This window comes from Zootoca vivipara, chromosome 1 (genome assembly GCF_965207765.1).
Source record: "Zootoca vivipara chromosome 1, rZooViv2.hap1.1, whole genome shotgun sequence".
NCBI lineage: Eukaryota > Metazoa > Chordata > Lepidosauria > Squamata > Lacertidae > Zootoca > Zootoca vivipara.
This window is the reverse complement of record NC_142582.1, coordinates 44,959,968-44,987,155: the sequence shown is the minus strand read 5'-3', so window position 1 is coordinate 44,987,155 and position 27,188 is coordinate 44,959,968. Positions and strand designations below refer to the sequence as shown.

The following is a 27,188-nucleotide window of genomic DNA, read 5'->3' as shown; positions in this document are numbered from 1 at the left end:
CACATGATGCAAAGCTACAGTTTGTGGTATTTAGATCAACAACCTGTGGGTTATTTATGGTTAATCTCAAACAACTTGCAATTATAATTGCTGAAGCTGGCTTATTTAAACTAACCATAGTTAAGACTAGCCACTTTCAGGTTTGGATGTCATGGGAAACCGATTAACTTGAGAGTGCAAATGAGAGCTTCTGAAGTTGTCCTCCAGGCTGTGTGGGATAAGGGTGACTTCCAGGCTTCTTGTGTCTTGTTCTTGTTCATACATAATGCATTCACCTATAGTTTACTGAGGTGTGCAGCCATGCCTCATGTTAAGTCAATAACAAAGGTTCTAGAAAGATAGTCGTTGTCCCCCTCCCCCGCTTTCTGTTTCATTCAGTTTTCCTTTTCTTGTAAGATCCTGTCTCAGATGGAGAAGTCATGAAGCACTTACAGCCTGGGCGATGGAGCACAAAAAACAAAATACAAAAAGAAAAAAGACGACTCTCAAGTTTTTTTTGCAATTTTTTTAATTTTTTTTTTGCAAAGATGGTTCTTTGGGTACTGCTACATGCAGCCCTTGTTTCTTTGATTTGGGCTTTCATGGAAGCCCTCTGAAAAGGTAGGGAAGCTCTATAGCGCAGTGCTTGATGAACGACGTCTTCCAACCTATGCAATACAAGCATAGGCCTTGACTATTGGCTGCTGAAAAACTGTCAAGAATCCATTGTCATAATCTAAAGCACTCTTGTACAACTTTAACAGTCATAGCTTAGCCCAAGGAATCTTGGGAACTATAGTTTAAGGGTGCAGGGAACTGTAGTTATGTGAAGGGCTTCCTAACAACTCTCAGAGTCCTTAACAAGCTGCAGTTCTTAGGATTCTTTGCGGAAAGCCATGACTACTGAAGTTGTAGAAGAGTGCCTTGAATGTATGGTGTGGATGTGACCTCTAGGCTCATATGTTTATGCTGGTTTTAAATGAACGGCAAGGTTCCCTCAAGTAGTAAAGCAAAGTAAATAGCTTCTCTCCTGAAATATACCAGGTGTTACAATGCGTGGTTTAGATATACTGCTAAACCAGTTTAGTGTTAGAGAAACAAGACTACCCGAGATTCAAGCGTAATGTAGCCATGAGAATTTTATTGGAAGCATCCACTTCCCGGTAGAAACTAACTGTAGTCTCTTACTACTACATCCAAACTAGGAACTGCAGTTAGTTTAAACTGTGGCTTATTTCAAGAATGTGGAATCTTTGGCCCTCCAGATACTGTTGAACTACAGTTCTGATCATCCCTGACGACTGATCAACAGTTGGGGATGATGAACGTTTTATTTCTATACTGCCCTTCATCAGAGGATCACCGGGGGGGTTTACTATATAAAAACAAAGAAAAGACATACAATAATAAAAAACAATACTTCCCCATACACACAGTTTAAACAGTCATCAATTGTTTAATCATTTATATTCATTTATTAAATTTCTAGTTGTTGAAATCCAACAACATCTGGAGGTCCACAGATTCCCCATTCCTAGTTTACTAAAAACAAGCCAAAAAACCACAAACTGATCTTAACTTGCTTCGATAAACCATGGCTTAAACTAATCACAGCATGGTCTAGAATGCAGCAACAAACAGTGGTTAGTTTAAATCAAGAAATGTTCTGCTGATCTCCTCGTTGTGGTTGCATCAGAGGAGTAGGAAGTAGGGTGTGCTTGTGCATGGGGTCCAAGTAGGTTTCTTCCTGTGATGCCAAACTACGATTTCATGTTATATCCAAAGCGGACCATTATGTCTAAATGTCTGGTGAAGTCACCTTGCTGGTAGGTTCACAGGTCATCCATTGTTATTTGCAGACACACTACCTTGTTACATCCAGAGCTTTCTGCACTTTTGCCTGTACTGAGCCCAGCAAGTCAGCTCCCATCTTCTTGAGCAACTGTGTAAGGAGGACAAAAAGCCAATCCTGCAAATCATCCTTGTGAATAATGATGAAGTCTACCAGGGTTTCAAGAAACATGCTGAAAACCTATAAGAAATATAGAGATAAAGGGGGGGGATAATAGTTATAATAACACCGCAAACATGTCCAAAGAAGAAGAAAAAAGGGGGGATCTACTTTAGATACGGGATACTTTTAGAAACAATGTTAGCACTGTAAACTTTCAGGATGTGCCATATTAAACATATAAAAGAGGTGACATGGAGGGGTGGGGGTGAGGAGGAAAGAGAATACACTTACTCTCTGTAGTGAATTCCACCGCAAAACAGGCCATGCAACAAAACAAATCATTCATTAGTACAGATACGGAGAACCAAAGCCAACTGCTCTAGGGCAGTTTCCCCCAATACCCAGATAATATATGCATTCACATAAAGTTTGAGACATTTGTTTTATTATAGGCTAGAGTTAAGTGTTAAATTGTTGCGAGTAACATATTTTGAAACAACCGTTCTTACTGCATATTAAGGAAATGTTCTGCCCTAAATGATCCCTACTTCTGCAATGTTCAAGCTTCAGGAAGTAATGCACAAATATTTTGTAGTGAGATCATTTCTTTATACCCCCACTTCCTTCACTAAGAAATAAAAATATTACCGTACACACAAAGTCAAATCTGTTTCAGAGCATAATGACGCTGTCAAGAGATTTGAGACAACCAAGATTTCAATAATAAGCTTTTTTTATACCAACAAAACACTTAAGAATATATGTACATTCACAAAATATTACAGGTTTATCTTACAAGATATACTTAAGATTTTACCTTGCTGTGCGGGTCAGCAAACATGCGTGTGAAGATCTCACATAGTCTTTTCAACTCAACTCGGCTGAAACACAAAACCCAAACGAGAATGTTTTAGATATGACATAAAGTATCTGTATAAAATGCAGGAAAGGTAGTATTTTACACTTATGGTCCGACCACAAAATGCGTGGTACAGTTCTTAAGATAGGGCATATTCACAAACAATATAATATGTGGTGCTATTAAATCAGGATATGCCAATTTTATATGATAGTTAAGTGTAATGAGTCTCCCCCATGGGGGGCTGCCTTTCAAGAGTGTTTGGATTGCTACTGCAGGCCTGATGACAGGGCCCACCATTAAGACGATATTAATCAAAAATTATTTAATCTGCACTGCTTTACTTCACAGCCCCAATGTTAAGATGCTGGTTTAAAGCCACTTTAAAGCCACAAATGTTTGGGGGCTGGAATATTCCAAAGACTGCCTTCTCCAACATGACCCTATCCATCCACTGAGATCTTCTGGGGAGGCCCTGCTTTGCAACCCACCAGTATTAGAAGTACGCCAGGTGGTCACATGGAACAACGCTTCCTTGGCTGCAGCACTCACTCAGAAGGAGAACTTAGCCTCTTCCCTGCTTTAGGGAGATTGCAAATGCCATTCTGGAGGCCTTTTAGTTTAGGGCAGTGATGGCCAAACTCGGCCCTCCAGCTGTTTTGGGACTACAATTCCCATCATCCCTGACCACTGGTCCCGTTAGCTAGGGATGATGGGAGTTGTAGTCCAAAAACAGCTGGAGGGCCAAGTTTAGCTATCACTGGTTTAGGGTGATCACCTGCCCCTCTGTTTGTTTGCTGTTTGGCATATGGCTGATCGGGCTTTCCTCTTTTGTTTTTTTCCTGCTGCAGAACCTTTTGTTATCACTGAACTGTACAGTTCTATGATTCTAAGGCACCCCAAGGGTCATCTAGCCCAACCCCCTGAAATGAATGAATCTCAGCTTAGGCATCCATGACAGATAGCCATCCAACCTCTGCTTAAAAACCTCCACAACACACACACACACACACACACACACACACACACTCACTCAAGGGCATTCCTTAATCCTGAGTTAGGACAGTATAGAAATTAAATGAAGAAATGAATGAATAAATAAATAAATAAATAAAACCTCTCTTAAACTTACTAAAACAATTACCTCAGTGTCCTCTGGCTCTTCAATAAGTTTTGTAGACCTATTAGCCCCTCTTTCCTCTCAGACCAGTTGGAACTTGCGCAGTGATTTAAGACCTCGGCCACATCTTCCGTCTGCCGCAGATAGTGTGGGATACCTCCATTTCGGGAACCGTAGGAGCGCTCTGAGCAAGCACTTGATGCGTCACTGTTTGCATCATCATCAGAATACATCCCATATGGCTCATACCTTCGTCTCACTGGCTTTTTCTGGTGGGGGGGGGATATTAACCCTGAACTTAGTAGGTTCCACATAATCACTATTAAAGTAAAAACTAGGAATTTAACACCAAAGAAGGCTGTTTGACCCTGCTGATGATTATGGCATAAAAAGCCACAATTAAACTGCATCAGGAGCCTTAGTGAAGAGTGGCATATACTGCCCTAAAAAGGACAAAATATAAGCAGTGATAACAGAAAAGGCCCTATGAAAGAAGAAATTACCGATAATGAGATATCATAAATACTAATATAGAAAAGAACTGTGGAGATAAAACATGTAGCTAACAAGCCAGTGATTTAAACTGGAAAAAGAGAAATATTCTGTTGCTGATATTGTTTTGTAAATAAATAACAAGGATTGCCTCCAAATTCACCTATATAAATTCAGATTTTATATAGCATGCCGTATTTATGGTTTTAAGTGTTTATTGGTTCTTCATTAATAAACAGGAGCCATGATTATGCTAATACAAATTTCTTTTAGTGAAAGCCAATGTCTTGAAAGCCTAGTTTTGCAAATAAGGTATTTAGCAATAATAAATGAATTTCTGAAATAATTACATCACACTCCGTAAAAGCTACTCAAAGTATACATTGGGGAAAGATGTGCACACTCTCTCTACTCCCAATGAAGTTCAAATCCCAAGAAAATGTGTAAGACGAGCACAGGGAAACCCCACCCCCCACCCCCCACTTGCTGGCATCAGCATAAGATCCAGGTGTCCAAAAATTAGCATTAGGAGAGGTTCTTGTTTTTGGAATTGTGTATATTTATGGAAACCTAGAGGCTATCACTAGAGTGCAATAGGCTACTTTGAAAATTCATACTTACTTTGGATATAGTCCATATTGTCACATAATGTGAGTGGGTGACAGTGCCTTATGAAGAAGGGTAGCTATATGCCAAATGAGGGGCCATCTTGCCTGTGTGTTCCTAGAAGACCTGCTCCCTGCCTTGCAGGCCTTTTCCCACCTGGCCTGGGAGGGCAGAGCCCTGAGTGACTCCAGCTGAACTAAACACTCTTGGGCTGGGGTGTTGTTTGGTGAGGGGGGGGGGTTGTTGCTGTTGGTTTTTTGTATCTTTATTTTAGATCCTGTTGTGATTTATGTGGAAACTGTTCAGTTTGGCTGTGTATTTTAAAATATTTTATTTATGGTTTCTGACTACTTTTGCTATGTTGTAGTTCTGTATTATTTTCATGTTGTAAGCCGCCTTGAGCATGGTGGAAAGGCAGAATATAGCAAAAAAAACCAACAACAGTTAACTTTATGGAATGTGCTCCCTTGCTAGAGATACCTAACTAACTGTGCTACGCAACATCAAATAACTATTATTTCCAGAGCTATGTATTACACCTGATTTCCTTATCTTTCCCACCCTCTACATAATTTAGCATAAATGCATATACACATCACAATAGTAATGTTTTATTTGCATAATTCATTAAAGAGATTTTTTCCCCCTTGGCTTTTCTTGTTTTCTTTGACACACACACAGACACTAAGTGAATGATACAGAATGTGTTTCTGAGGTCCCAATTCTGCAGCTTGATAGGACTCTAGATCTGGGATCTAACATATCAGAATAATTATAACACCATATGAATTCTGTAACGGGGAAAGCAAAAAAGGGGGGGGGGGAGGAAAAGGAAAAGAACTAAACAACAACAAAAAGTCAAAAAATCAGGCACTAGTACCTTGCTTCTGGAGTCTCCTAAGAGCTGTATGCAGGAAAAGATTGAAGGCCGGGAGAAAGCATAAGAGAATTATGTCAGAAGCTTATGTAGGGATTGCACTTGCAACAAAAATGTACAAGCAAATGTGTCTCAGCAAATTAAAATATAAATTCAGCCAGATTTACTTCAAGCAACACAAAATTAAAATGGGTTCAGAGCATGGCACCAAACAGATTGCTCTTCTGATTTCACTTCCCAATGCAACCTAAGTCCTCTTCGATTCAAGCATAGGTGATGCACACTTAGCATTCTGCCTCCACTTAAAGCCAACATTATCCTATGCCATTCTGACACTTTTATACAACTCCAATAAGAAAGAATTTCAGTCCTGATTATCACCCCCCTAAGCTTCTGTTCTCCTCAAGGTGGCATTTGAGGACATGTTATCTCTTACCAGCCCACAGACACAGAATCCAAGACGAGGAAGAGATAGCACACTCTCTAGTCTCACAGAAAACCAAATAACTAAGAGCTATTTTTTCTTTGAAGTTGTTCAAATACACTATGACAGGGATAGGCAAACTCGGCCCTCCAGATGTTTTGGGACTGCAACCCCCATCATCCCTGACCACTGGTCCTGTTAGCTAGGGATGATGGGAGTTGTAGTCCCAAAACATCTGGAGGGCCGAGTTTGCCTATGCCTGCACTATGGTCTCCCAGAGCTCCCTCCCTCTCTCTCATAGCCAGCTGGGACTTATTTCTTCCCCTGAATGTGAAATCCCTTTATCCCAATGTTTCTCATTGACCTTCAAATCAACAAGACTGGTTCTGTACACCGATGTCATGTTTGCTAGGCAGAAACTAAGATGTTTCTTTTGACCAGGTTCAGTTGTCTCTTTTTACAGGTACAGAAATTAGTGTGTGCCAGGACAGAGAATTTGACCTGCGGGGCTTTGTTTGAAATCTTGTTTGGTGGCATACAGCCTTTTTGGAGCAGCATCTAGACTCCTCAGATACCAAGGTAGAGGGGCAGGGAGCAGAGAATGTTGCTTTTGTCAGAAAGACTACTATATAGTAGGGGATTTTTTTCAGTGAGAAACAGAGAAAGGCAGGAGACTGGCTACCAAAAGTAAAATAGTTGCCTGTTCACAATAGTAACGATAAGAAAAACAGCAAAACTGAACTGAAAGAGGACTTTGGAGGTATTCTTGTTCTACTGCAACATCAGCTGGACCTGGGTATCTGTCAAACAGGGTTTCAATAAACAGATGACTGGTCTGCTGCTCTGCATATCTTCAGTATGAGAAGGCCCTATCTTACCAGTTCTGGGGTTTTCTGTATTGGGCTTGCATTGCTAGCCACTGATGCAAAATACCACTACCTTGAAGTAGAAACAAATTGTCTCTGTGTTCCATGTGGAGAATTGATTTTATGATATACTTGTTGAGGGCAGAGACTGCAGGACCCTTTCCCCTGTCAGTCTTTAGACAGATTAAAATAACTGACGCATGTATGCTTCAGCTGACAGGGTAATCTGAAAATTTATTTTGGAAAAAAATAGGGCCCCCAACTTCACTACAGCCCTTTCTTTATGGATTTATGATTTTATTGAGACATGGGAGAGAGAGTGTATAATTCACAAGCTGCACCTCAGGGCCAGTAGTTCCCTGTCAACTTTAACAAACACAAGAGACAGCTTGTACTGAAGTACTGGAGGTCTCACTAGCTATCCATTCTAATGGAAGCTCTTCAGTCGTGGGTGAGAAAACAAAGTCAGTCATGGATGAACATTTTCATTCAGTAAAAAAATACTGAGCTAGGTGGACCCATAGTCTAGGAGCTGGAATCAAGCCCACAGTGTCAGTCATAGCAGAACACATTGTACTTAGATGCACTTAATGGATTATTTTCTGGAACTGAGGAGCATCTAAGGCGTCATTCACGCCACACATATAAACACTACGATACCACTTTAAATTGTCACAGCTTGCCGCAAAAGATCCTGAGAGTTGTATTTTGTTAAGGGTGGTGAGAGTTGTCAGGAGACCCCTATTCCCCTCACAGAGCCACAATTCTCACGAGTTCCCAAGGAAAAGAGATTCATTTTTTTGCCTTCCAAATGCATCAAGCAACCTTCAAGAGCCAAGCAAAATTTATTGACACTTCTGGAGAGATTCCCAACCTTCTCAGGCCTGGAGGCACATTTGAAAATCAAAGGAACTGTTGTAGGAACTGTAAAATACCCATTTCACAGAAGTAACAGCAATACTCAGACCCAACCACCCATCTATCAATTTCTCTATCTCTCTATCTATCTATCCACCCCCCAAAAGAGTTAAACACACACACATCCCCAAACACGTAAAACACAGAGCAAAAAAAGCAGGTAACCCCCCCCCCCAAAAAATCAGGAAACTTCCCAACCAAACACCCCTCCCAAAGTAAAAAGAATAAAATAAAATAGGGAGGGGCAGGGGCCTTGGTGAGCATCAGTGGGGGATTTGAGGGCAACCCCAGATACCAACCACACCAGGGGCACCTACTGTGCTGGAAATCAAACCTGAAATATCTAGAACTAGAGACACAAGTCCTTACTGTCTTACAGCTGAAGCCACAGCTAAAGCACCTCACCTACCATGGTGTATAACTGTTGAACAGAGCAGACAGTAGTTCAGAGACTTTGGCTGTGATCCTAAGTGTATTTAGATGGAATATGACGCATCCAAATACAGTAAATGAGGCTTACTTCCACATAAGGGTAGTTAGGATCAAACCGTTACTGCTTGCAACTCTTCACTTCTACCTGAGACTACTAGTGTCAATCTTCTCAGCTCCAATGCCAGCAATCACAACAGCTCTGCCTCTTGTGCAGAACGGTTGTGCATTAACTAACTTTATTCCACATATGCCAAACTCCCAGACAGACATTTAGGCAGTGCCACGCACTGGCACATTAAAAAGGAACAGTTATAATCAAGAAATGGGAGAATGTACGTACAAGAGGTAGCTTTAAGTCAGTTTCTGGTGTTGGTAGCATTGTGTTTTCCTTCTTACCAGTGCATCCGCCACAGCAGCCTCCAGATCTGTGCTTGTGCTGAGGACTCGCATTGCATTCATAGAGGCAGGCAACCTGCCTGGCTGTCCAAGCCCAAACCGGTCTGCACAAAAGACAATATTGAAAGGCATCATTAGGGGAGTTCACAGTCCCTTGGAATATTAATAAGGCTGCTGGCCAGGAATGAACCGACACATAGAGGGAACTCTCACCATGGCTTTAATTATTATCAGGCACTGTTTTGTTTTGTTATGATCAGACCTCTTTAGCACCACAACAGACTTGGCCAAATGTAGAGTCCTGTTACATAGCTAGCTAGGATCCCAGGTATAGCACTGGACAAGTCACCGGTATACTTTCCTATCAAGAAGCGGAGAGGAGGGAGTTGATCTCGTTTATGGTGTCTTTTTTAATGAAACAACCTCTGGATATCACTCATTGTTCAAAGGAAGAAGCATGAGCACCACAACATAATTTTCGAGTGTGTGTGTGTTATGCGTGTGTGTTTTAAGAGAAAAATGGTCACTAGTATTCCATTAATTTTCTTTCCTTTCTTTTTTTGCAGGTCCTGCAATGTGTACTTTTAAAAATACTCTATAGCAGGCATAGGCAACCTTGGCTCGCCAGACGTTTTGGAACTACAACTCCCATGATCCCTAGCTAACAGGGCCAGTGGTCAGGAATCATGGGAGTTGTAGTTCCAAAACATCTGGCGAGCCAAGGTTGCCTATGCCTGCTCTAGAATAGCTAAGAATTACTCTGACAGTGGCTCAGGACATGGCTTAGCACGAACTATCAAACATGTGGATTCCAGAGTAAAGACTGTGGCCCTACCGTTGATGGGCTACACAGAGGTAAGCCATGGTTTGGCTTAGCATTACATCTGAATCTGGGTTTCACAGTTTTATAGAACAAAGACTGTAATAATGATAGAATGAATTTCAAAAAGATTTTTTTTTCAACAGCTAGCGTAGGTTATCAATCAAATAAAAATCACAGTGTTTGAGCTTTTTAAAAGCAACAGTAATGTAGAAACATGGCATCCCAATCCTACTCTAGCTGTAGGCAATTAGCTGTGCACAACAACTGATGTGGAATGGTGTGTATATCCCTAGTCCATTCAGTGGGGCCCAATCAGCATCACAAAGTGGATGAGTGTATGGATCTGAACTACCTGTAACAGCAGAAGGCAGTGCCCTTGCATATTTCCCTTGCTAGATCAGGACAATGATAATCTGCACTACTGAACCATATAATTTGCAACTGTGCAATAAGTGATAAAAAGGTGGTTTGCATGCAAATATTTTAGGGCACACTAAGTAGAAACAGTATTTGCTTAAGTAGCTTCATGTTTTCATCTCTAATGAATAGGAATTTCTTGCAAGGTTTAATGGGGGTGTGCAGATTCAATAACAATTGACGCAGGAACCTAGGCATAAACAGAGTAAGTTCAAGAGGAAAAATCATTTGTGAGCTCTGTGAACTCTGCAATCTTCTCTCAGATAAAAAGTTGCATTCAACTTTTGCAGGAAGGGAAGCAAGATCAGATCAACTATGGCATAAAGGAAGAATCGATGTTAAGAGGCCAAAACCAATAATTTTCTAAGCATTGGGGCAATTAAACCAAAAGTTTTTCATTTTTCAAAATGTGTTACCAAGATAAGACATTGTAAATTTACAACAAGCACATTTTCTAAAAATAAAAGTAGACTACATGCGAAAATTAAATGTTTTTTAATGAAAAGCTTTTTCCAAAAGCAATTGACTGATGATGTTTACAGGGAAATAAAAACTGCATGTTATTACTATTCCCTTTTTTAATGCACCTAGTTGCAGAAGCAGCACAAATACTTGCTTCAAACATCATTTTTGTTTCAAGTAGATCTTCAAGTAGAAAGACCTGTTGGAAATGTGACAATGCATATGAAGTGCCAAGCCAAATGCACTGCTATGAAGATTTGTACCAGTCAACCATAATTTCGTAAGTATCAGTAAGTATCTGGTGCAATATAATAGCCACAATCCCATAACCTACCTACTTTGTTAAAGCCCTCCACTGTTCAGTGGAACTATTTGAGTAGGAGGCTTCAGAGAATCTACAAATATGTCTTATGTCTTTGGATCAGGTGGCATTGTTCAGGTCTCACTGAAAGCCAGAATTTCACCCCTAGGATTTGCATCTTCCAACATTTCAGTAACAGCAGAGGTAAAATGAAGTGTATGATCCAGCCAAAGCTAACCACTTTCATTTGTTTCAATGAAAGAAATGAACCACTAATCTGCATGGGGTTTAAAAGTGCTGAAATTCAGCTGCGTCATGGATTAGGGTAACATTTCTACTATTTGCGGAATATCCACCGTTGAAATATAGAACTGCCATAGTGTTGCCGCACTGAAAGGTACATAGGAATTTATTTCTATTGTTATTTGCCTCCCCAAATCACGGAACTGGTTGCACTTTCATACATGATAAATTGGCCCCAGAATGTGCCACATGCCACTTACTAGGCTAATTTCGTGACATGCGAATGAACAAGAAAGTGATCAAAGGGGTATGTGCAACCAGATTTGCTCCAGAAAACATACATAAATCTAGGACTCTTGCCCAGAAAGTAATCACCAACTTGATTTAATACATCAGGATCCCACCCCACACTGGCAAGAGCTCCAATACTGAACAATTCTTTGACAAATCATGAAGTAAAAGAAATCTTTGTATCCCAGTGTGGTTATGGCCACCCTCCAGGAAAAGGGCATGCGACTGGGGAATTAACTTCCAAGTGAAAAGATCACTTGTGTAAGTTGGTAAAGGGTGAAACTCTAGCTCCAGCAATGCCAGTTGAAACGCTCACAATTTTCATAAAAACCAGAACTGAATTCTATCTGTCACATGTTATCAAGCAAAATTAAGACTGCATTAGAAAAGGGAAGATAGTTTTTTAAAAGATGTGGATAATCAGAATGGTAAAATAAATCATGTCATAAGCCTTTAAAATACCCAGCAGAAACAACTAAATTAAACTCACCTTAAGTTACAAGGTGGCATGCAGTTATATGCCCTACTTTTAGCAAATGGGCAGAACCCATGAGATGGGTGACGATGCAATATATGTTTCTATTGGGACAAGTTCTGGGCTTGTCAGTCCCTCACTCCAGAAGAGTATATTTTCAGTGTACTAAAGCCCATTTCAGAGATATGAATGAAGTTCTCCAGTAAAGTTTCAGAAGAGCACAAGGCAAATCCCAAATAATTTCTCAATGACACCCATTTTGAGACAAATTCTACCAAATCTGCCACCTTTTGCTATTTGCACACCAGAGAGATACACTGTACAACTGAATTTTGAGCCACATCCTTGCTGCTGGTCAACTCTGCCATTTATTTATTGAGCATTAGAAAATTGCAGCTCCAAGTGATGTTATGCGCTCCCTGTGGCTGCTGTTCAGCATGCCCCAAAATACTATGCAATCTGTCTGAACAAATGCATAGAAGATACATCAACAAAGCCCTGAATCGCCATTTTAACATTGTTTCCTTTCCAGGAATAAGCGTATGCAAAAGAAGCGCAACCCACCTTTTAAAAAAACACATTCAGAACTTAAAAGTGACAAAAGCATGTTTAAAAGGAAAAAAAGAAAGCCTATGATGTTGGCGGTGGTGGTAAAAAAGAAGAAGCACATGCTAAATGGAGAGCGATGTTTGTGACTGCAAATGTTAAAATGGCAATAAAAAGAGACACTATTAAGAAGCAGACTCATGCAGTTAGCACTTGTTCACCTGACTGCCCAACAGAATCAGCAGTGGAGAGAGCGCTAGTGGACCTGGAATGACGTCGAGAGGCTGCAAGTAGAAGGAATGGCAACACCCACAGGATTAACACACATGTACTCAAGACAGAAAAGTGCCAAAGTCCAAAGAGGATGCACATGATTAATACCAACACTGGCGTTACATAGTGAAAAAGGAAATGGCATTGCATATGAATGGACATATAAATCGAGTGCCAGACCCACAAGCAGGACCAACACCCAAAGCTCCCTTGCTCACCCCCCCCCCTTGGCTATGGGGCATGATGCATGAAAAACAGAAGGGACCCCTTTCGAGATTTCTGAGTTACAAGCAGTCCAGCAGAGACTGAGAAGCATGAATCACCTGCCGGGTTCAGGAGAATCACTGATGAAAACATGAAATGATCAACTTGGAAGCAATAGGATTTAGGTGTGGTCCATCTAAATCCTATGGCAGAATCGCAATGAATCCTTAGAAATTGTGCTTGCAAGTGTTAAACCTCAGTAGTTTCATTCATAGATGCAAACCCATGGTCAATAAAAAGACAATTTGTAGTTCAGGAACAAACCGACAGCCCCGGAAAGGAGGGGAAAGACAACATAGGGAAATAACTTTCATGACATATATTTGCTGCAGGAATTATATCCCCATACCACAAAACAGGTAACCTATTAAAACTGAACATATGAGGCTACCATAGACATATTCAGGCTCCCTCTTACGGGCAGCATCTCTCCCATTCCCCAGGCAGAGGAATTTCCCCAGTTCTGCTAACCCAGAATCCATTAGCAGTGAGTGCCAGGAACTTGGGAACTTCTGCATTTAAAGCAAGTGCTCTGTCAAGAGTCTAATTAGGGTACTGCGCAACCTCATATATCCATATGGTCTGGACAACATACAGCTACAGTACGGAAAAGAGCAAATCTGGATTTGAGAAGAGATTTGAATCATTAATTATAGTTACAGGCTTTACACTGAATATAGAGTCCTGAGGTCAGTTTCGTGGCTGGAAAACATTCAAGCACCCAAAAAGTAAAAGGCACCAGCACTGACAACGAGTCATTTAAATAATTCACAAGTGCCAATAGAGTTAAGCAGTCTGGCCATAGTATACTTACCTTTGGATCTAAGAGTTTATATCATAGTGATGTATTGATTAATGCAAAAAGCAAAGAGGTCACACATTATACTGCGGAAAGAAGCAGATTTGTCTGGGGAAAGTGTCATTTAAATACTTTCACCGCTTATTTATTCAGCTGCTCAATCTGCAGTTGTACTGCATGCACGCTCATGCTTTCACTAGTTCTGAACTCAGTTTTGGATCTGAAAGAGCACCCTTCACTTTAACAACTAAAAGAGTCTAAGCAATAATAGAGTAGAGAATCTGGTGGTTGATGTAAGATAGCAAAGATAAACCCTGCTAATTTGTTGATGCATTTCATATACTCTCCATTTGATCCCATCTTGGATGTTTCAGATATCTGTATGTGGGCCCATTTTGCATGTCACATTATAGAAAAATGAAAAACTGCTGCTAGAAAGTTCCCATAGTTCTCATCCCCGCATACCGCTGCTACCATGCTGCATACAAAACAAGTCAAGAGTCTGGCTTGCTGTGTTGCCCAAATAAACTATTAATATAATGTGATGTGCAAACCGGGAGATGAGCCAGGGCAGTACTAACATTATTTAGCAAATCTATTTCAAAGTCTATAGTTGCATTTTATATAAAATGCTATTAAACTCTTAAAATTGAATTTTGATTTAGATTATCACTAACAGCAGTTTTTTGTTCTTATCTTGCCTTACTAGAAGAAAAATATATAAATTTGCATATGTTAAATGCTAGGGATATGTACAATCAGTTGTATACTTGGACAGTAAGAAAAGCATACAGCTTTGCATTAACAGTTGAAAAGTTTCTAAAATGGTACATTTGATACATGCACATGCACCACTAAGACCTCTTTGGGTTTTAGTTTTTAGTTACAGTATATAACTGGAAAAAAACAACATAAATATTTGGTTCCAATATCAGACACACACACAGAGAGAGAGAACACAACTGCTCCCTTAAATTCATTTTTTCTGTGCCTGTTTGCAAACTTTGCAGCCCAAGAACTGAGTCACAGAACAACAGTGGGAAAGAGAAGAGTCTCCCAAATGCTTAGGCAATGCAGAGAGATTCCCCTGAATTTCCATGCTGTGCTCCACATGTTGCATTGAGCATTGCCAGGCTATGCAGCAACAAATGCCACCCCCTTCTCCTAGCCCAATGGGTAAACACTCTCAAACATTGGCAAGACGAGGCTAAGAAGACAGGGTTTGTGTTTTTGCTCTGACCTTTTTAAAAGCCATTCCTTAATCATCCTTTAGAAAGTTATCTGACACCTTCCAGAATTCAGATTAATATTAATAAATCTTAATTAAAGAGGAGAGGATGGTTCCTGAACACACAAACCCCCAACCTTGTTTTAGCTATAACAGGCCACTGAACTAGAGAAATTTTAATTATCAACAGTGAGTAGGAAGGTTTTCTGATTCACCTATGTATATAATGGCAGCAATAGTCACTTATCAAGTAGAAGAATTCTCTTCAGAAAAGGACCTGATGCTCCCAAAGCAAATGCTACATACAGAGGAGCAGGCTGGATCTGGGGCCTTCAGAGTTCAAGGCATCCCATCACCCTCCACAAGACGCAGAGGGCCCCCAAACAGAAGCTGAGCTGCTACTGAGTCCAGGGGAGCTCTGGAGTCTATAAGTGTAGACCTAGTGAGCTGGAGTGCCTGAATGCTATGAAGGTTCATGAGTAAAAGCTTCCCGTTTCTGGAAGGAAGTGCTGGAACAACATCCTTGATGTGCCTTGACTGGACTTCCTGTGTTTTGTCCTTGGACTGCTTCTGGACCTTGCTTCTTGTGTTACCCTTACATTCTGGCTTGTGACCAGACCTTTCTTTTTTAAAGGCAGGACAGTAACCAATTTTTGCATGATGGCAGCTGAGATTGAGGAGAATGTTTTCCCTGCCCCTAAATTTGGATTCAGTTGGATGCCATTTTGAATCAAGATGGCAGACTGAATCATTCTAAACTGCTCACATTTGGACACCTCTAAAAGATATCGTCACCAGTGTCTGAGGCCTACAGCTGTGCTCTGGATGTGGATCTGAAAGCTCATGGTTAAAAGACTCCTTTCCCCATCAGCAATGTTAGAAACTAGCCTCTACAGGTGTCACACACAGCAGGGTTACAGTATCATGTCCTTATGGACATTTGCTTTCCTCCACTATGAAATCCCAAAGAGCGTTGGGCATATAGTGCTAAAATGCGAAACATAGAGAGTGGTACTCAATTATGTCTTACTCAGAGTAGACCCATTGAAACCAGTGGCCCTAACTTAGTCATGTTCATTTCTATCCCACCTTTTTTCTCCATAGAACTCATGGTGGTCTGTACTTGGTTCCCCCCCCCTCCTCATTGAATCCCCACAACAACCCTGAAAGGTAGATTAGGCTGAGAAGCAGTGACTGGCTCAAGGTCACTCAGTGAGCTTCATGAAGGCCGAGTGGGTATTTGAACCCTGGTCTCCCAAGTTCCTAGTCCAGCACTCCAACCTCTACGACAGGCAAAGGCAACCTTCGGCCCTCCAGATGTTTTGGCCTACAACTCCCATGATCCCTAGCTAACAGGACCAGTGGTCAGGGATGATGGGAATTGTAGTCCAAAGCATCTGGAGGGCCGAAGGTTGCCTATGCCTGCTCTACGACACACTGGTCTACTCTGAATAAAACTTAGCTCTTGGTACATGATCACAAACTACCTGTCTGCTTTAAGCAAGTCACAAGTACCATACATAGTAGAAGATAATGGAATGGGATTTTATATTCAGACTGAATACTTCTACAAAATCAACTGATGCCTTTCAAGGCTTCAGGATGCTCAGTTTCCTTCAGAATATCTCGCACAACTAATTAACCAATAAATACAATATAAAGCATTAATTTCAAAGAACCAAGACATTGCACTACTTATTTGGGAGCACAGGTTTTTCTTTGGACTAGGGTTGTTGGATCATAATTTTAAAAGCAAGACTGTGGAACTTTGATGAAATTATGATGAATCCATTATGCCCTATAAACACAGGGCATTTTAATAGCAATTACAGCTGGGAATGGAGTTACCCTGCGATAGCAATCTTGATACTGCATGCATGCAAGCCACAGGATGGAGTGCATATTGGAAGAGGGGGAAAGAAAATGTGAACACACTTTCTAAATCCCCACCCCACCCCGGGAAAGCCAATATTACATTGGATCTAAATGCCACCAGCTCATGCTTTGAGGCAGCATCACTCTTCCCTGAAGTGATGATGGCTAGCTGCTTTCAGAAGTGCTGGATTTGTCAAAACCATTGTTGATCAAATGCTGTTAAAAGAACTTGGAAACTATAACAAAATGATTATTATTTTAAGATGGAAGGATCTTCCTACTAAAGGAAAGCAGGATTTAAGCATGCAGAAAGGAAGAGAAAGAAGTGAGGGTCGGAAACAGGGAGTGTTGGGAAGTTTTTTGTGGGTTTTTTTTTACAATTAAAAAAAAGAAGAGAGAGAGTAAAACAAGCTCATTCCACCTAGTGATGTCTTGACTAAGCCACGAAAAAGGGGGAGGAGAAGGAAGGGCCCTTAGAAGCTCCAGCGCCTGCAGGTACTCACCAAGTGGAGGGAAGCCCCGAGCAGGGCTTGTATCTCGGCTGCTCTCACGGCTGGTATCGCGGCTGCACCCCTGACTCACGCTGGGTCGGGGGATACGGCTGCTCCGTGCTAGCATGCAGCAGGGAGGGTTTCAGAGAAGGTGAACACAAGTTTAATGAGGACACAAAGCTCAGACAGGAAAGTCACATTTATGGTCATTATTGACAGTAGGTTGTTGTTTTTAAAAGGAAAGGAAAATCACGGGCTGCAGCCAACTCTGACTGGCCACAGACCAACCGCAATGCATGCCAAGTTGCGCTTTATTGTGTTGCAAATCAGCACACCTGAGAGGCCTGCCTGGCAGGCAATCCCGGTTGGTGTAAGTGGTAAAGGGACAGAAGATCTTAGTTGGAAAAAGAGAGGGTTAGACTTTTGCACATACAGAGATCATGCCAAACTACTGAGGCTGAAAGAAACATTGTGGGAAAGAGATATGCTTTTAGAGGGATAACCAAATCAACAAGGATTTAGCCATGAACCACTAAAGAAAGGCCGCTAAAAAAAAGAGAAAAAAAGGCTTCTACAAAGACTTGTCATATTAATAAACAAATAATGTCAAAGGAGGGTAAGCAGGACATTTACCCACCAAAAAAATATGCTATTATGACGATGTCCCTGATCGGTCAGCATTGCTACAGGTACCCTTGCAGGATTCCCTCTCCTCTCTGCCGTTCTTTTCTCATCAAAATCTGGCATGCCTACTCAAACATGAAGTGGAATCTACCCCTTTGGGTTTCTATTCAATAGCATAACCAAAATCCAGTTATTTGTTGGAGAAGAACACAAATAAGCACCTGGAGACCACCAAGACTGAAAGGTGTCATGTACGACACTACAGAGCGCTTCAGTTTGAGAATAAAGAATACGGACTGAAGATGAAAACCAGACAACTGGTGCATCATTTGCTTCCACAAACCCAGCCTGTTATTGCAAACTCTGGATCGGTCCACTGGCTCAGTGAAACAATGATTTGGATACTGAGGCTGAATCATAAAATTGTGAACTGAAGTGCGGTCTGACTGAACCAGATTCCAAACAGAGACAGTGGCAGACCTACATTTTTGCTGCCCCGAGGTTTGAACTGTTATGTGGGGCCCTTCGCAACCAGCAATGAGGTCTAGTTAACCACTATGATCTTCTTCAACTTAGGGGTTGCTCCATGACAGATCACCACAATTTTTTAAAAATTAACTTCTATGCCTCAGATTTTGATTAAAATTCATGTGCCGAAGTATCTCACATGTCAGAATCACTGGTGTGAACAAAAAAATTCCGACACTTTATAGTTTTCGAGTTATGGGAGGGAAATGTTATTTACATGCATGATTAACTTTTTTTAAAGCAATGTGGACTATAGCTGCTTCTGGGGTCCCTCTGGGATTATGGGGCCCTGAAGCTTAAACTTCATTAGTTTCATCCTAAATGCGCCCATGATCAGGGATAGGGATCTGCTTGTAACACGAGATTCTCATGATGCTGCAAGAGAAAGCAGAAACGAATCTGCAAATCTATAAAAAAGTTCGTTCTGTTCATAAACAGATAAACAAGAGTGCCTGAGTAGCAGAATGCTTTACACCAAGGGTGAACTGTTCATGACAAAAACGAACAGCTGGAGAAAAATGCACAGATTGTACTATGCAGGGTGACCTGATTACATGTCACTGTAAATATCCATATACAGGATGTGGCTTATTAGAGAGTATTCACAGGCATGCATTTTCACCTTTCTGGTATCATCCAAACTGCCTATATACTGAATTCTTCACAGATGACATTTAAATAAGGCCACTACCTGACCAAATTTTAAAATGGACTGATACGCTATTTTTATTTTGTTTTTTTAAGTTCTGCTTCATTGCTAGTCTATAAATAAATCTATTTTTCATGTATTTAAATGAAAATGTAATATATAAGCAAAAATAACAATTACATGTATTTTCCCCACCACCACAACAAAAGTGACCCTGTATCCAAAGGGGACTCAGGCCTTACTCTGGAGTTCATTCTGCTCTGAACAGATATCTTAATTTGGGTTCATGGGAATCTAGTTTGCTTGCATAAAACGTTTTTTTGGATCAACTGACTCTCAACAAAATTACAGTTTTCTCATTGTGATGACTACCCTGGTTATCAGCTTGGTACTGATGTCCTCTGCCATTTTCTTAAGAATAGCTATGTCCTTCTTTGATTCCCTCTCTCACTTACCCCACTTGCTATCTCATAAATCTGGTTGAAATTTCTGCTCAGATCTTGTATGCCTTCTGTGCCTGTCATTCTATCCTGTTTCTTGAACTCTGACCATGTACGTGTGTCCCCCTTCAGTTCCACCTGCTTTCCCAAGTCCACTCTAGTCTGTTCACTCCTGGAATTCTGATATTGACTTTAAAGTTGCTGTTTCCAGTTCTACTCTGCTAGCTTATTTGGAGGTCTCAATTGCAGTTCTGGCCAGCAGGACCCGATTCTATGCTGATGAATTGTAATGTAAACCAGAACTCCTACCTTCCAAATAAAACCTGCCAAGGCTACCGTATTTTTTACATTGAAAGCAGGCAGCCTGGCTTGAACATCAGATGTCTCTGATAACTGGGCAGCTGCTTTTACTGAGCCATGGGACATGCACAATGGTCCTACATACATTTATTTGTGGGGAGGGGAAGCTACAGAATACGATAAGTTGAATAGTTACTTTAATGGTAAACAGTGCACTAATAGGTTCAATTTTCAAGCAGAGGCAACAACATGATATATATTTATACATATTTTTTTCCTAAGGGAAGGTAGAGAAAGAAAATGTTAGCACTCACCAAAATCAACATGAACTATGCAGTAGCTAAATTCTGTCTTAATGCTCTTGACAGTACATTTGGAATGATAGGATGGAATTAAATCATGAGAGTGGCAACAGAAGGTAAACCACTGGTTGTTGTTGTTTTTTTAAAGTATTATTTTATGATGAATATTGTAATTAAACCTGGGCAATCTCCACCTAAGGTGGCTTCACCTAAAGTTCTACTAGTTGGAATTAGGTGGAAGTTTTATTATCTGATTTAGTGGAAAAGATGGCCTTGCCTTTTCAAAGTGCTCACTCAACAGATTCCTCTTTCCTTCATTCTGGAGTCAACAGAACCTTTGTGGAAATGTTAGCATCACTCTGAAAGAATGCAAATCACTAATAAAGTTCTTAGGGTGCACATTTAAATAAGGCCACCATAGCCATCATGTTATTGTGGTAAACCCAAGTACCATGCCGTATTTCTTCAGTCTCTTTCTTCTGCCCCAAACCCAATACAAATCTTACCTAGACCTATCCTGTTTGGACTGGTCTCTCGGCTGCAGCCCTGGCTTCGAGGGACCTTGCTGCGTTTTTCAGCAGGGGATGGCGCTGGGTGTCCTCTGGTTGTTCCACTGCTCAGTCCACCGTATGCGCTTCCCAACAGCTTGCCAGGGGAACTGGACCGACTGCCAGCTAGACAGGAACCACAGAAATAAAACAAAAATATTCAGCTTATCTCAAAATGACTAAATCTGCCTGGTTCCATTTAATTAAAAAAGATATCAAAAACAAAATTAAAGCAGCAAAGTAAACCCAGAAGCCGCCCATTTGTTAATAAACATGTCTGATCACTTCTGAATTACACATAAAACGTTTCAAAAATGAGGATGGATTGAGAGGAGGTACCTTCCTTAAACAAATACCCAGCTCGCACATAATGAGGCACTCCTACAAACCAGTTTGTGCATGAAAAAAGCTCAATTGCCCCCTATTTCCACCTCCCCCATTCTTTTCTACTCTCATACACCCAGGCTGTAGACTAGAGGATACCTCCTGATTTCTTAAAGCACAATTTCCCTTGATGTCCAACCAGGAAATATGGTCTTATAAAGGCAGAAAGGGATCCAAAGAACTGCTCAGCTCACACAAGGGACTTGTAGCAGCCCAGTGGAATTTTTTAAAAAACTTTTAAAAACTCTTTCAGACTGCCTTGTGTTACCACACAACCTACTTTTAAAAGTTCCTTCAGTTTCAAAAGCACTTTGCAATGCTGGGAAATGGGCTCCTGTTAAAAAAATAAAAATCCAACTGAACTCACCATACTAGATGCAAGATCCTTTGATCGTGAATTTTTCTTTAAATGCCTGGTAAGTAAGTAGGTTTTATACATCTTGAGGCATCTTGCATACTTGTTTAATTGAACCTACAATTAAGAATGTTTTTCCCAACCTAGGAACCACAATTTAAACCAGTGCCGCTGTTTCTGTTGTCTGAATAAGCAGCAAACATTTTATTTTTATTATTTTAAGAACTTCTAAACCTCCTCTATCCAGCCAAGAATCATTAATGGTTGTTCGCAAAGCATTCTGTTTTCCATTTGAACATTTGGAGAGGTGGCCAAAAGCCCCGTGGTCTTTTTAGCAGAAGCCCTAAAGCACACTTAAAAGGGAGCAAGCCCCATTGAACATAGTGGAGCCCACTTCTGAGTAATGCATAAACTACCTGGAGACCATATAGAAAAACCACATTCCTGATTTGTATGTACATTCAGAAGATTTGGGCTCTTGATTACATGGGTCTCTGCACCAGACCTTCACTCTATAGTCTACTGTACTGTACAAGACAAAAATGCCAAATCTTCCTTCCAATTTACACTGAACTTAATCTCACGCGCATCAGCAAGACTAAGCTGCCCAATCAGAGCTGTGTCAGAAGAAAGTCCTACTGAATTAAGCAGGGTTTACTCCCAGGTAGTGGGATTAGGATTACAGCCTAAATTATGCTGATGGATGAAAAAAGAACACCTAGTTTTTAATAATCATAGCAGCTGAAAGTATGAAATGTCTTTATATATGCACAGGTATTCTAAGTACCTTATGTGTATACCAAAAGCAGTCCCAAGTCTGAATTCTCGTTTTACACTGGGGGAACTAAAGGGGGCAAGTATCCTGAATATCAAAATAGTTAAAAAAACAGTAGTGTGAAAGACAGCACAGACATGGAAACAGGAGTGGAAAAACAAAGAAGGGGTTTCTTACCACCAGCAGGGTTAGCTGATCTGGATCCTGGATTATGAGAGCAGACCAAAGGACAGGCAGAGAGTGAATTAGAGAAAGCGAGACAATACAAAGTTCAAGAAGCATTGCTAGTTGCACACAACATCCATTGCTTTTTTACAGACACATCACTGCTTGCACCATGCAGTATATTACACAGCAGGGCCTTTCTTTCAAGCATGTCCACAGAGACAGCTATTACCTGAACTTATGAGCTAGCAAATGACCACTTGAGGTCAAGTTAAAAAGTAATGGTAATGCTAGCACAGAGGCTTAATCAGTGCTGGCCTTGCACAGCAATTAGATGCAGTGTAGCAGGACATGCAAAGCTGTTGCAGGTCACAGACAAATTATTAGCATGTCTGCACTGGGATAACTAGTGGGTCCATGAGTAATGCACATCAATCATCCCAAAGCCAGCTTCTTCAGCACATCCCCCCCCCACCCCCCAAACGCTTCATCCCCTTAACAATGTATTGATTTTGTTAAGGATTTAGAACACAAATAAAGATACCAGTAAGAAAACAAAAACGAACAAGAAACCAAGAGCAGCCCTAATAGCTATATTGCTCACTAGCAACTTTCACAAGCAGGATAGTAAGACTGGCCTGCCAAGCAACGAATGAAAGAACTGCAAGATTCAAAGATTAGGGCTCTAACAATCAATGTAAAAACAACAACAACAACAACAACAACTTCAGGAGGACTGGCATTCTGTCAGGGTCAGTGGGAATGTTCATACCATGCAACACAAAAAACTTGTGAATATGCTACATGTAACATCATTTTTCTCTTTATGCAAATTAAGCACCTAATCACTATTTTACACATATTTCCTGCCATTCTACATTATCGCTTCTTTAGAATTATTTTCATACACCCAGCATGTCAGCTTAATTGAGAGATGCCCCAGGTGATCAGGAATGGGAGTTACTAACAAGATGCAAATTAGCAAGTATCATATGCTCTTACCCTTAACTGATCAGTAATCACAGATCATACAGTACAGTGACAAAGGATCAGAGAGCCAGCTATTATTTAGGACATACAGGGAATCAATTTTATTCTCTTCAGCAGTCATCACAGATGCAGACCTTTCTGCACAGTGTCAGCACTCAATGAATCCAGCCAAAATCCCAACAATAGAGAGAGCCACCTTCCTACTCTCCGAGAGACATGCTCCCATGATGCTGGGTGAATTGCACAAGACATCCCAGAGAGATGGACAGGGCCCGATTTAGTGGACCTCCTCTGGGTTTAAAAGAGTAGGAAAGTCCTTTACAAGTAAGACAGGCAGACACCACAGATTAGAAGCAGCTTCTAATGAAGGAGTATTCTTCCATGCTTAGCACAAAGGAGTTCATGAATGTGTGAACACAAGTGAACAATTCAAGCAACATATTAGGAGATAAACCTACGTGATCATAATGAAAAAGGATGGGAATGTACACAGGGATTGTAACCATTACCTAGAGCCCTCAAATATCCTGATATTTCTACATCTGTGTACCATTTTATAATGAATTGGGGTCCTAGCCTTGGATAAGGCTGTTCCACAAAAATGATATATACTGAACGAAACTGATTGGAGTGAATGGAGTATGTGCTTTCTACGAGGACAGGCAATGAAAATGAGCTGGAAAAAATATTTAGCCTCCTCAACAAAACAAAAGCTAAATGGCTTCTTACGCTGGGACTGTGAAACTACTTTAGCCCGGCTGCGGCCTCGAGTGTCAGCAGGTGATGAGGTGATACTGGTGGTACTTCCAGAGCTTTGCCTCCTTGTGCGGATCCGACCTAGGGGAAAGGGGGGGGAAAGAAGCATCAGTTAATTAATCCAAGTGATTGTGCTTTAAATATCTTATCCTCTCACCAACACATTCAAATTGGGATGAAGAAATCTATAATAATAGTAGTACTTGTACTAAAATGTAAAGGCATCCCATTTTACTAGTGTTAGAAATATGGTTAAAACCGCAATATCAAAACCAGGAATGAATATTTAGGTGCAACCCAATGTTGCATGAAATGGGACTCCACCTCTCTCTCTTCCTACAGCCCCCAAAATCTGCCCTAGAGGCTTTTACAATCCTCTGGAGAAGATTTTGAGGGCGCACAGAGGACTCCAGTGGGGAGGAGAGGGTAGTAAAATTTATGTTGTGCAAGTGGAAGCCTGTTCTGCTCACACACATATAATGTTGGATACAACCCTTTGCATTTAATAGGGTACATACAGAATACCCAAAACAATTTGCATCAAAATGTCACAAGAAAAATGAAAACAAAAAAGTTCATTCCTAAATTAGGGGAGAGAATTGGAGATAAAGAGGTTCTGGGTGTTAATGGCTAATCTTCAAAATTATTGTTGAATAAGACTAGGCAATATTATTCCTGCTTTACAGATAGGATGAAGAAGTCCCTGTGTGTCTCAAGAATGTTCTAGCAAACATCCCTGCAGCCCATTTATGGCCAGTAGAATCAGTAAGCACAAAGCATGATGATCCATTTTTTTTCCTGACAAATCCTGAAGGACTCTACCTCAGTGGTAGAGCATCTACTTTGCACAGAGAATCTCCCAGTTCCCAACATCTACAGGTAAGTTTGGGAATGCCCCATGTCTGAAGTCAGGGAGAGCTGCAGACAATACTAAGTTAGGCGAACCAATGGTCTGACTCAGTATTAAGGAAGCTTCCAATGTTCCTATGATAATACAAGGAAAGCAAGAGCAATGTACCATACTGAACTTTATAACTATTCCCCCTCCCAGTCACTAACAAGAAAAAACTGCTTCAGCTGCCCTGAAAGTGTGAATTAACAGAAGATGACACCAATAGATGTACCATTCCTTCATAGGCTACATCCCGTCAGAGCCCAACCCACCAGCACCTCTGGACCATTTGACCATCTGATTTTGTTGGACTCCTACTCCCCCTTAGCCACTAGAGCCAATTGTCAGGAATAACAGGAATTGTAGTCCAAGGTCTGGAGGGCACCAGGTTGGCTACTCCATGATTACTGCTTTTATTACTACTACTACTACTACTAATTTTATTATTTATACCCTGCCTCCATCTGGCTGGGTTTCCCCAGCCACTTTGGGCAGCTTACAGCATACATAAAAACGTAGTAAAATATCAAACATTAAAAACTTCCCAATACATGGCTGCCTTCAAATGTCTTCTAAAAGTCTTAGCCTATCCTATCTCACAAGGTCATTGCATCTATTATCTTCTCTTTAAGCTACAGGTTAGTCTAAAAATAACCGAATTCAGTGCAAATGCTCAGTCTGGCTCTGGCTATTCAGCAAAGTCAGCCATTTTTGCAGTTGCCATTAGAAATATGATAGATTTTTTAAAAAAAGAATAAAAAGTTACATTTCCCAATAAACATTTTGTTTCTTCTACCTTTCTATTCCAGTGCTATTTCACAAATCACACCTTTTGCAATAATGAAACTATTTCCAACACCATGAAAAGGTAAACAGAAAACAGCACCATTTAAAACAGTCCCACAATATTTGTACTGTTTTTAAAAAAACATACTTAAGAAATTTAGAAGCAATTAAAAACATCTAAGATATTTAAAAGCATTAAGAAAATCAAGTAACAGGTAAAGCAGTCATAGTTAATAAATTTCAAGGTTGCCGGGAACTGTATAATGAAACGAACTATTAGCCATTAAAATGTTACTAGTTCTACACAATTAAGAACCAGAATAACCTTTTTATGCCTTTTTTTTTTTAAAGCAAGCTTTTTCTACGGAAACGAAAGAGCCCAACATTTCCAGTTACAAAAACCAGGTAAACCCTCAGTTGTGCAGTGATATTCATGAAGTGTTCGACACGTTAGGCTAGGTTCACAGAACTACTCAGAAACAAAATGTTCCACTAAGTATTATGCCTAATGACAAGGGTGAGCTGAGAGACAAGGTGAAGGGTACTCAGCAGCATCAGCATGAGTAAGAGGAGAACACCATGCAAGAGGTCATGCAAAGGCACCAGTGAACACAGATGAAAATCAGGGACCACTTGGGTGATAACAGAGAACTGGTGTAAAAGCCAGAGACAGACCTCAGTTACACAGAGACTGCTTACCCTCAGGTTTACTGGTAGTACCATCTTTAAGCAAATTTAGAGAAGAAAAATGAAAGGGATAACAGGGAAAGTTAGTAATATTCAGCAGAAGTGGGCAGTGTGTAGTTAGCTACAAAAACAAGGTATAACTTTCAGTTGAATTAAATGAATAATGTTAGTTAAACAGAAATGCAACATCTGTGCACCTGAAGCCGGAATTATCATAATACATACATGGGTAAACTGCACAAGGCTGCTACCACCCCCAGATATTTATGACATTTCCTAGTCCTCACTTGGGTTGTCTTTCTTTCGATTCCCCCCCACCTACCCTTTTCAGTTTCATCAGGCTTTTAGTTTGCTTCCTTTTCTGCCACCTGGCTTTTAAGTGTGTTGCACGGTTGATAGACGTATTGTAAACCTGTTTGAGAGGCCTATACTACCAGAGTACACAAGTACCATGAACACACACACACACACACACACACATTTCGGTTATTTGTTTAACCAGACTGCTTCTTACAGCAGAGATCGTTATGACAATAGCGCCACCTGCTGACAAATAATCCCATAATGCTTTCAGCATATTTAATTGGTGACATCCA

General features: G+C 40.7%; 1 protein-coding gene and 1 long non-coding RNA gene across 3 annotated transcripts in view; one reads left to right on the top strand and one right to left on the bottom strand.

The window, feature by feature from the left end:
- The window catches only part of CLASP1 (cytoplasmic linker associated protein 1), a 165,220-nt gene that overhangs the window by 41,000 nt on the left and 97,032 nt on the right, over positions 1–27,188 (bottom strand). The window contains exons 20-28 of one of the 2 annotated variants that reach the window (XM_088652464.1): positions 24,201–24,308; positions 20,761–20,928; positions 17,424–17,531; positions 12,703–12,765; positions 8,924–9,027; positions 5,891–5,914; positions 3,937–4,181; positions 2,751–2,814; positions 1,848–2,011 (exon numbers count right to left, since the gene is read on the bottom strand). In XM_088652464.1, coding sequence (XP_088508590.1) covers positions 1,848–2,011; positions 2,751–2,814; positions 3,937–4,181; positions 5,891–5,914; positions 8,924–9,027; positions 12,703–12,765; positions 17,424–17,531; positions 20,761–20,928; positions 24,201–24,308 — 1,048 coding nt within the window. The remainder of the gene's footprint in view (positions 1–1,847; positions 2,012–2,750; positions 2,815–3,936; positions 4,182–5,890; positions 5,915–8,923; positions 9,028–12,702; positions 12,766–17,423; positions 17,532–20,760; positions 20,929–24,200; positions 24,309–27,188) is intronic. The other variant, XM_035128806.3, reaches the window with a different exon arrangement.
- Positions 9,618–12,584, top strand: LOC148687536 (uncharacterized). The gene is made up of 3 exons (XR_015945930.1): positions 9,618–9,778; positions 10,807–10,905; positions 12,468–12,584. It is a non-coding gene; the product is annotated as an uncharacterized LOC148687536 (long non-coding RNA).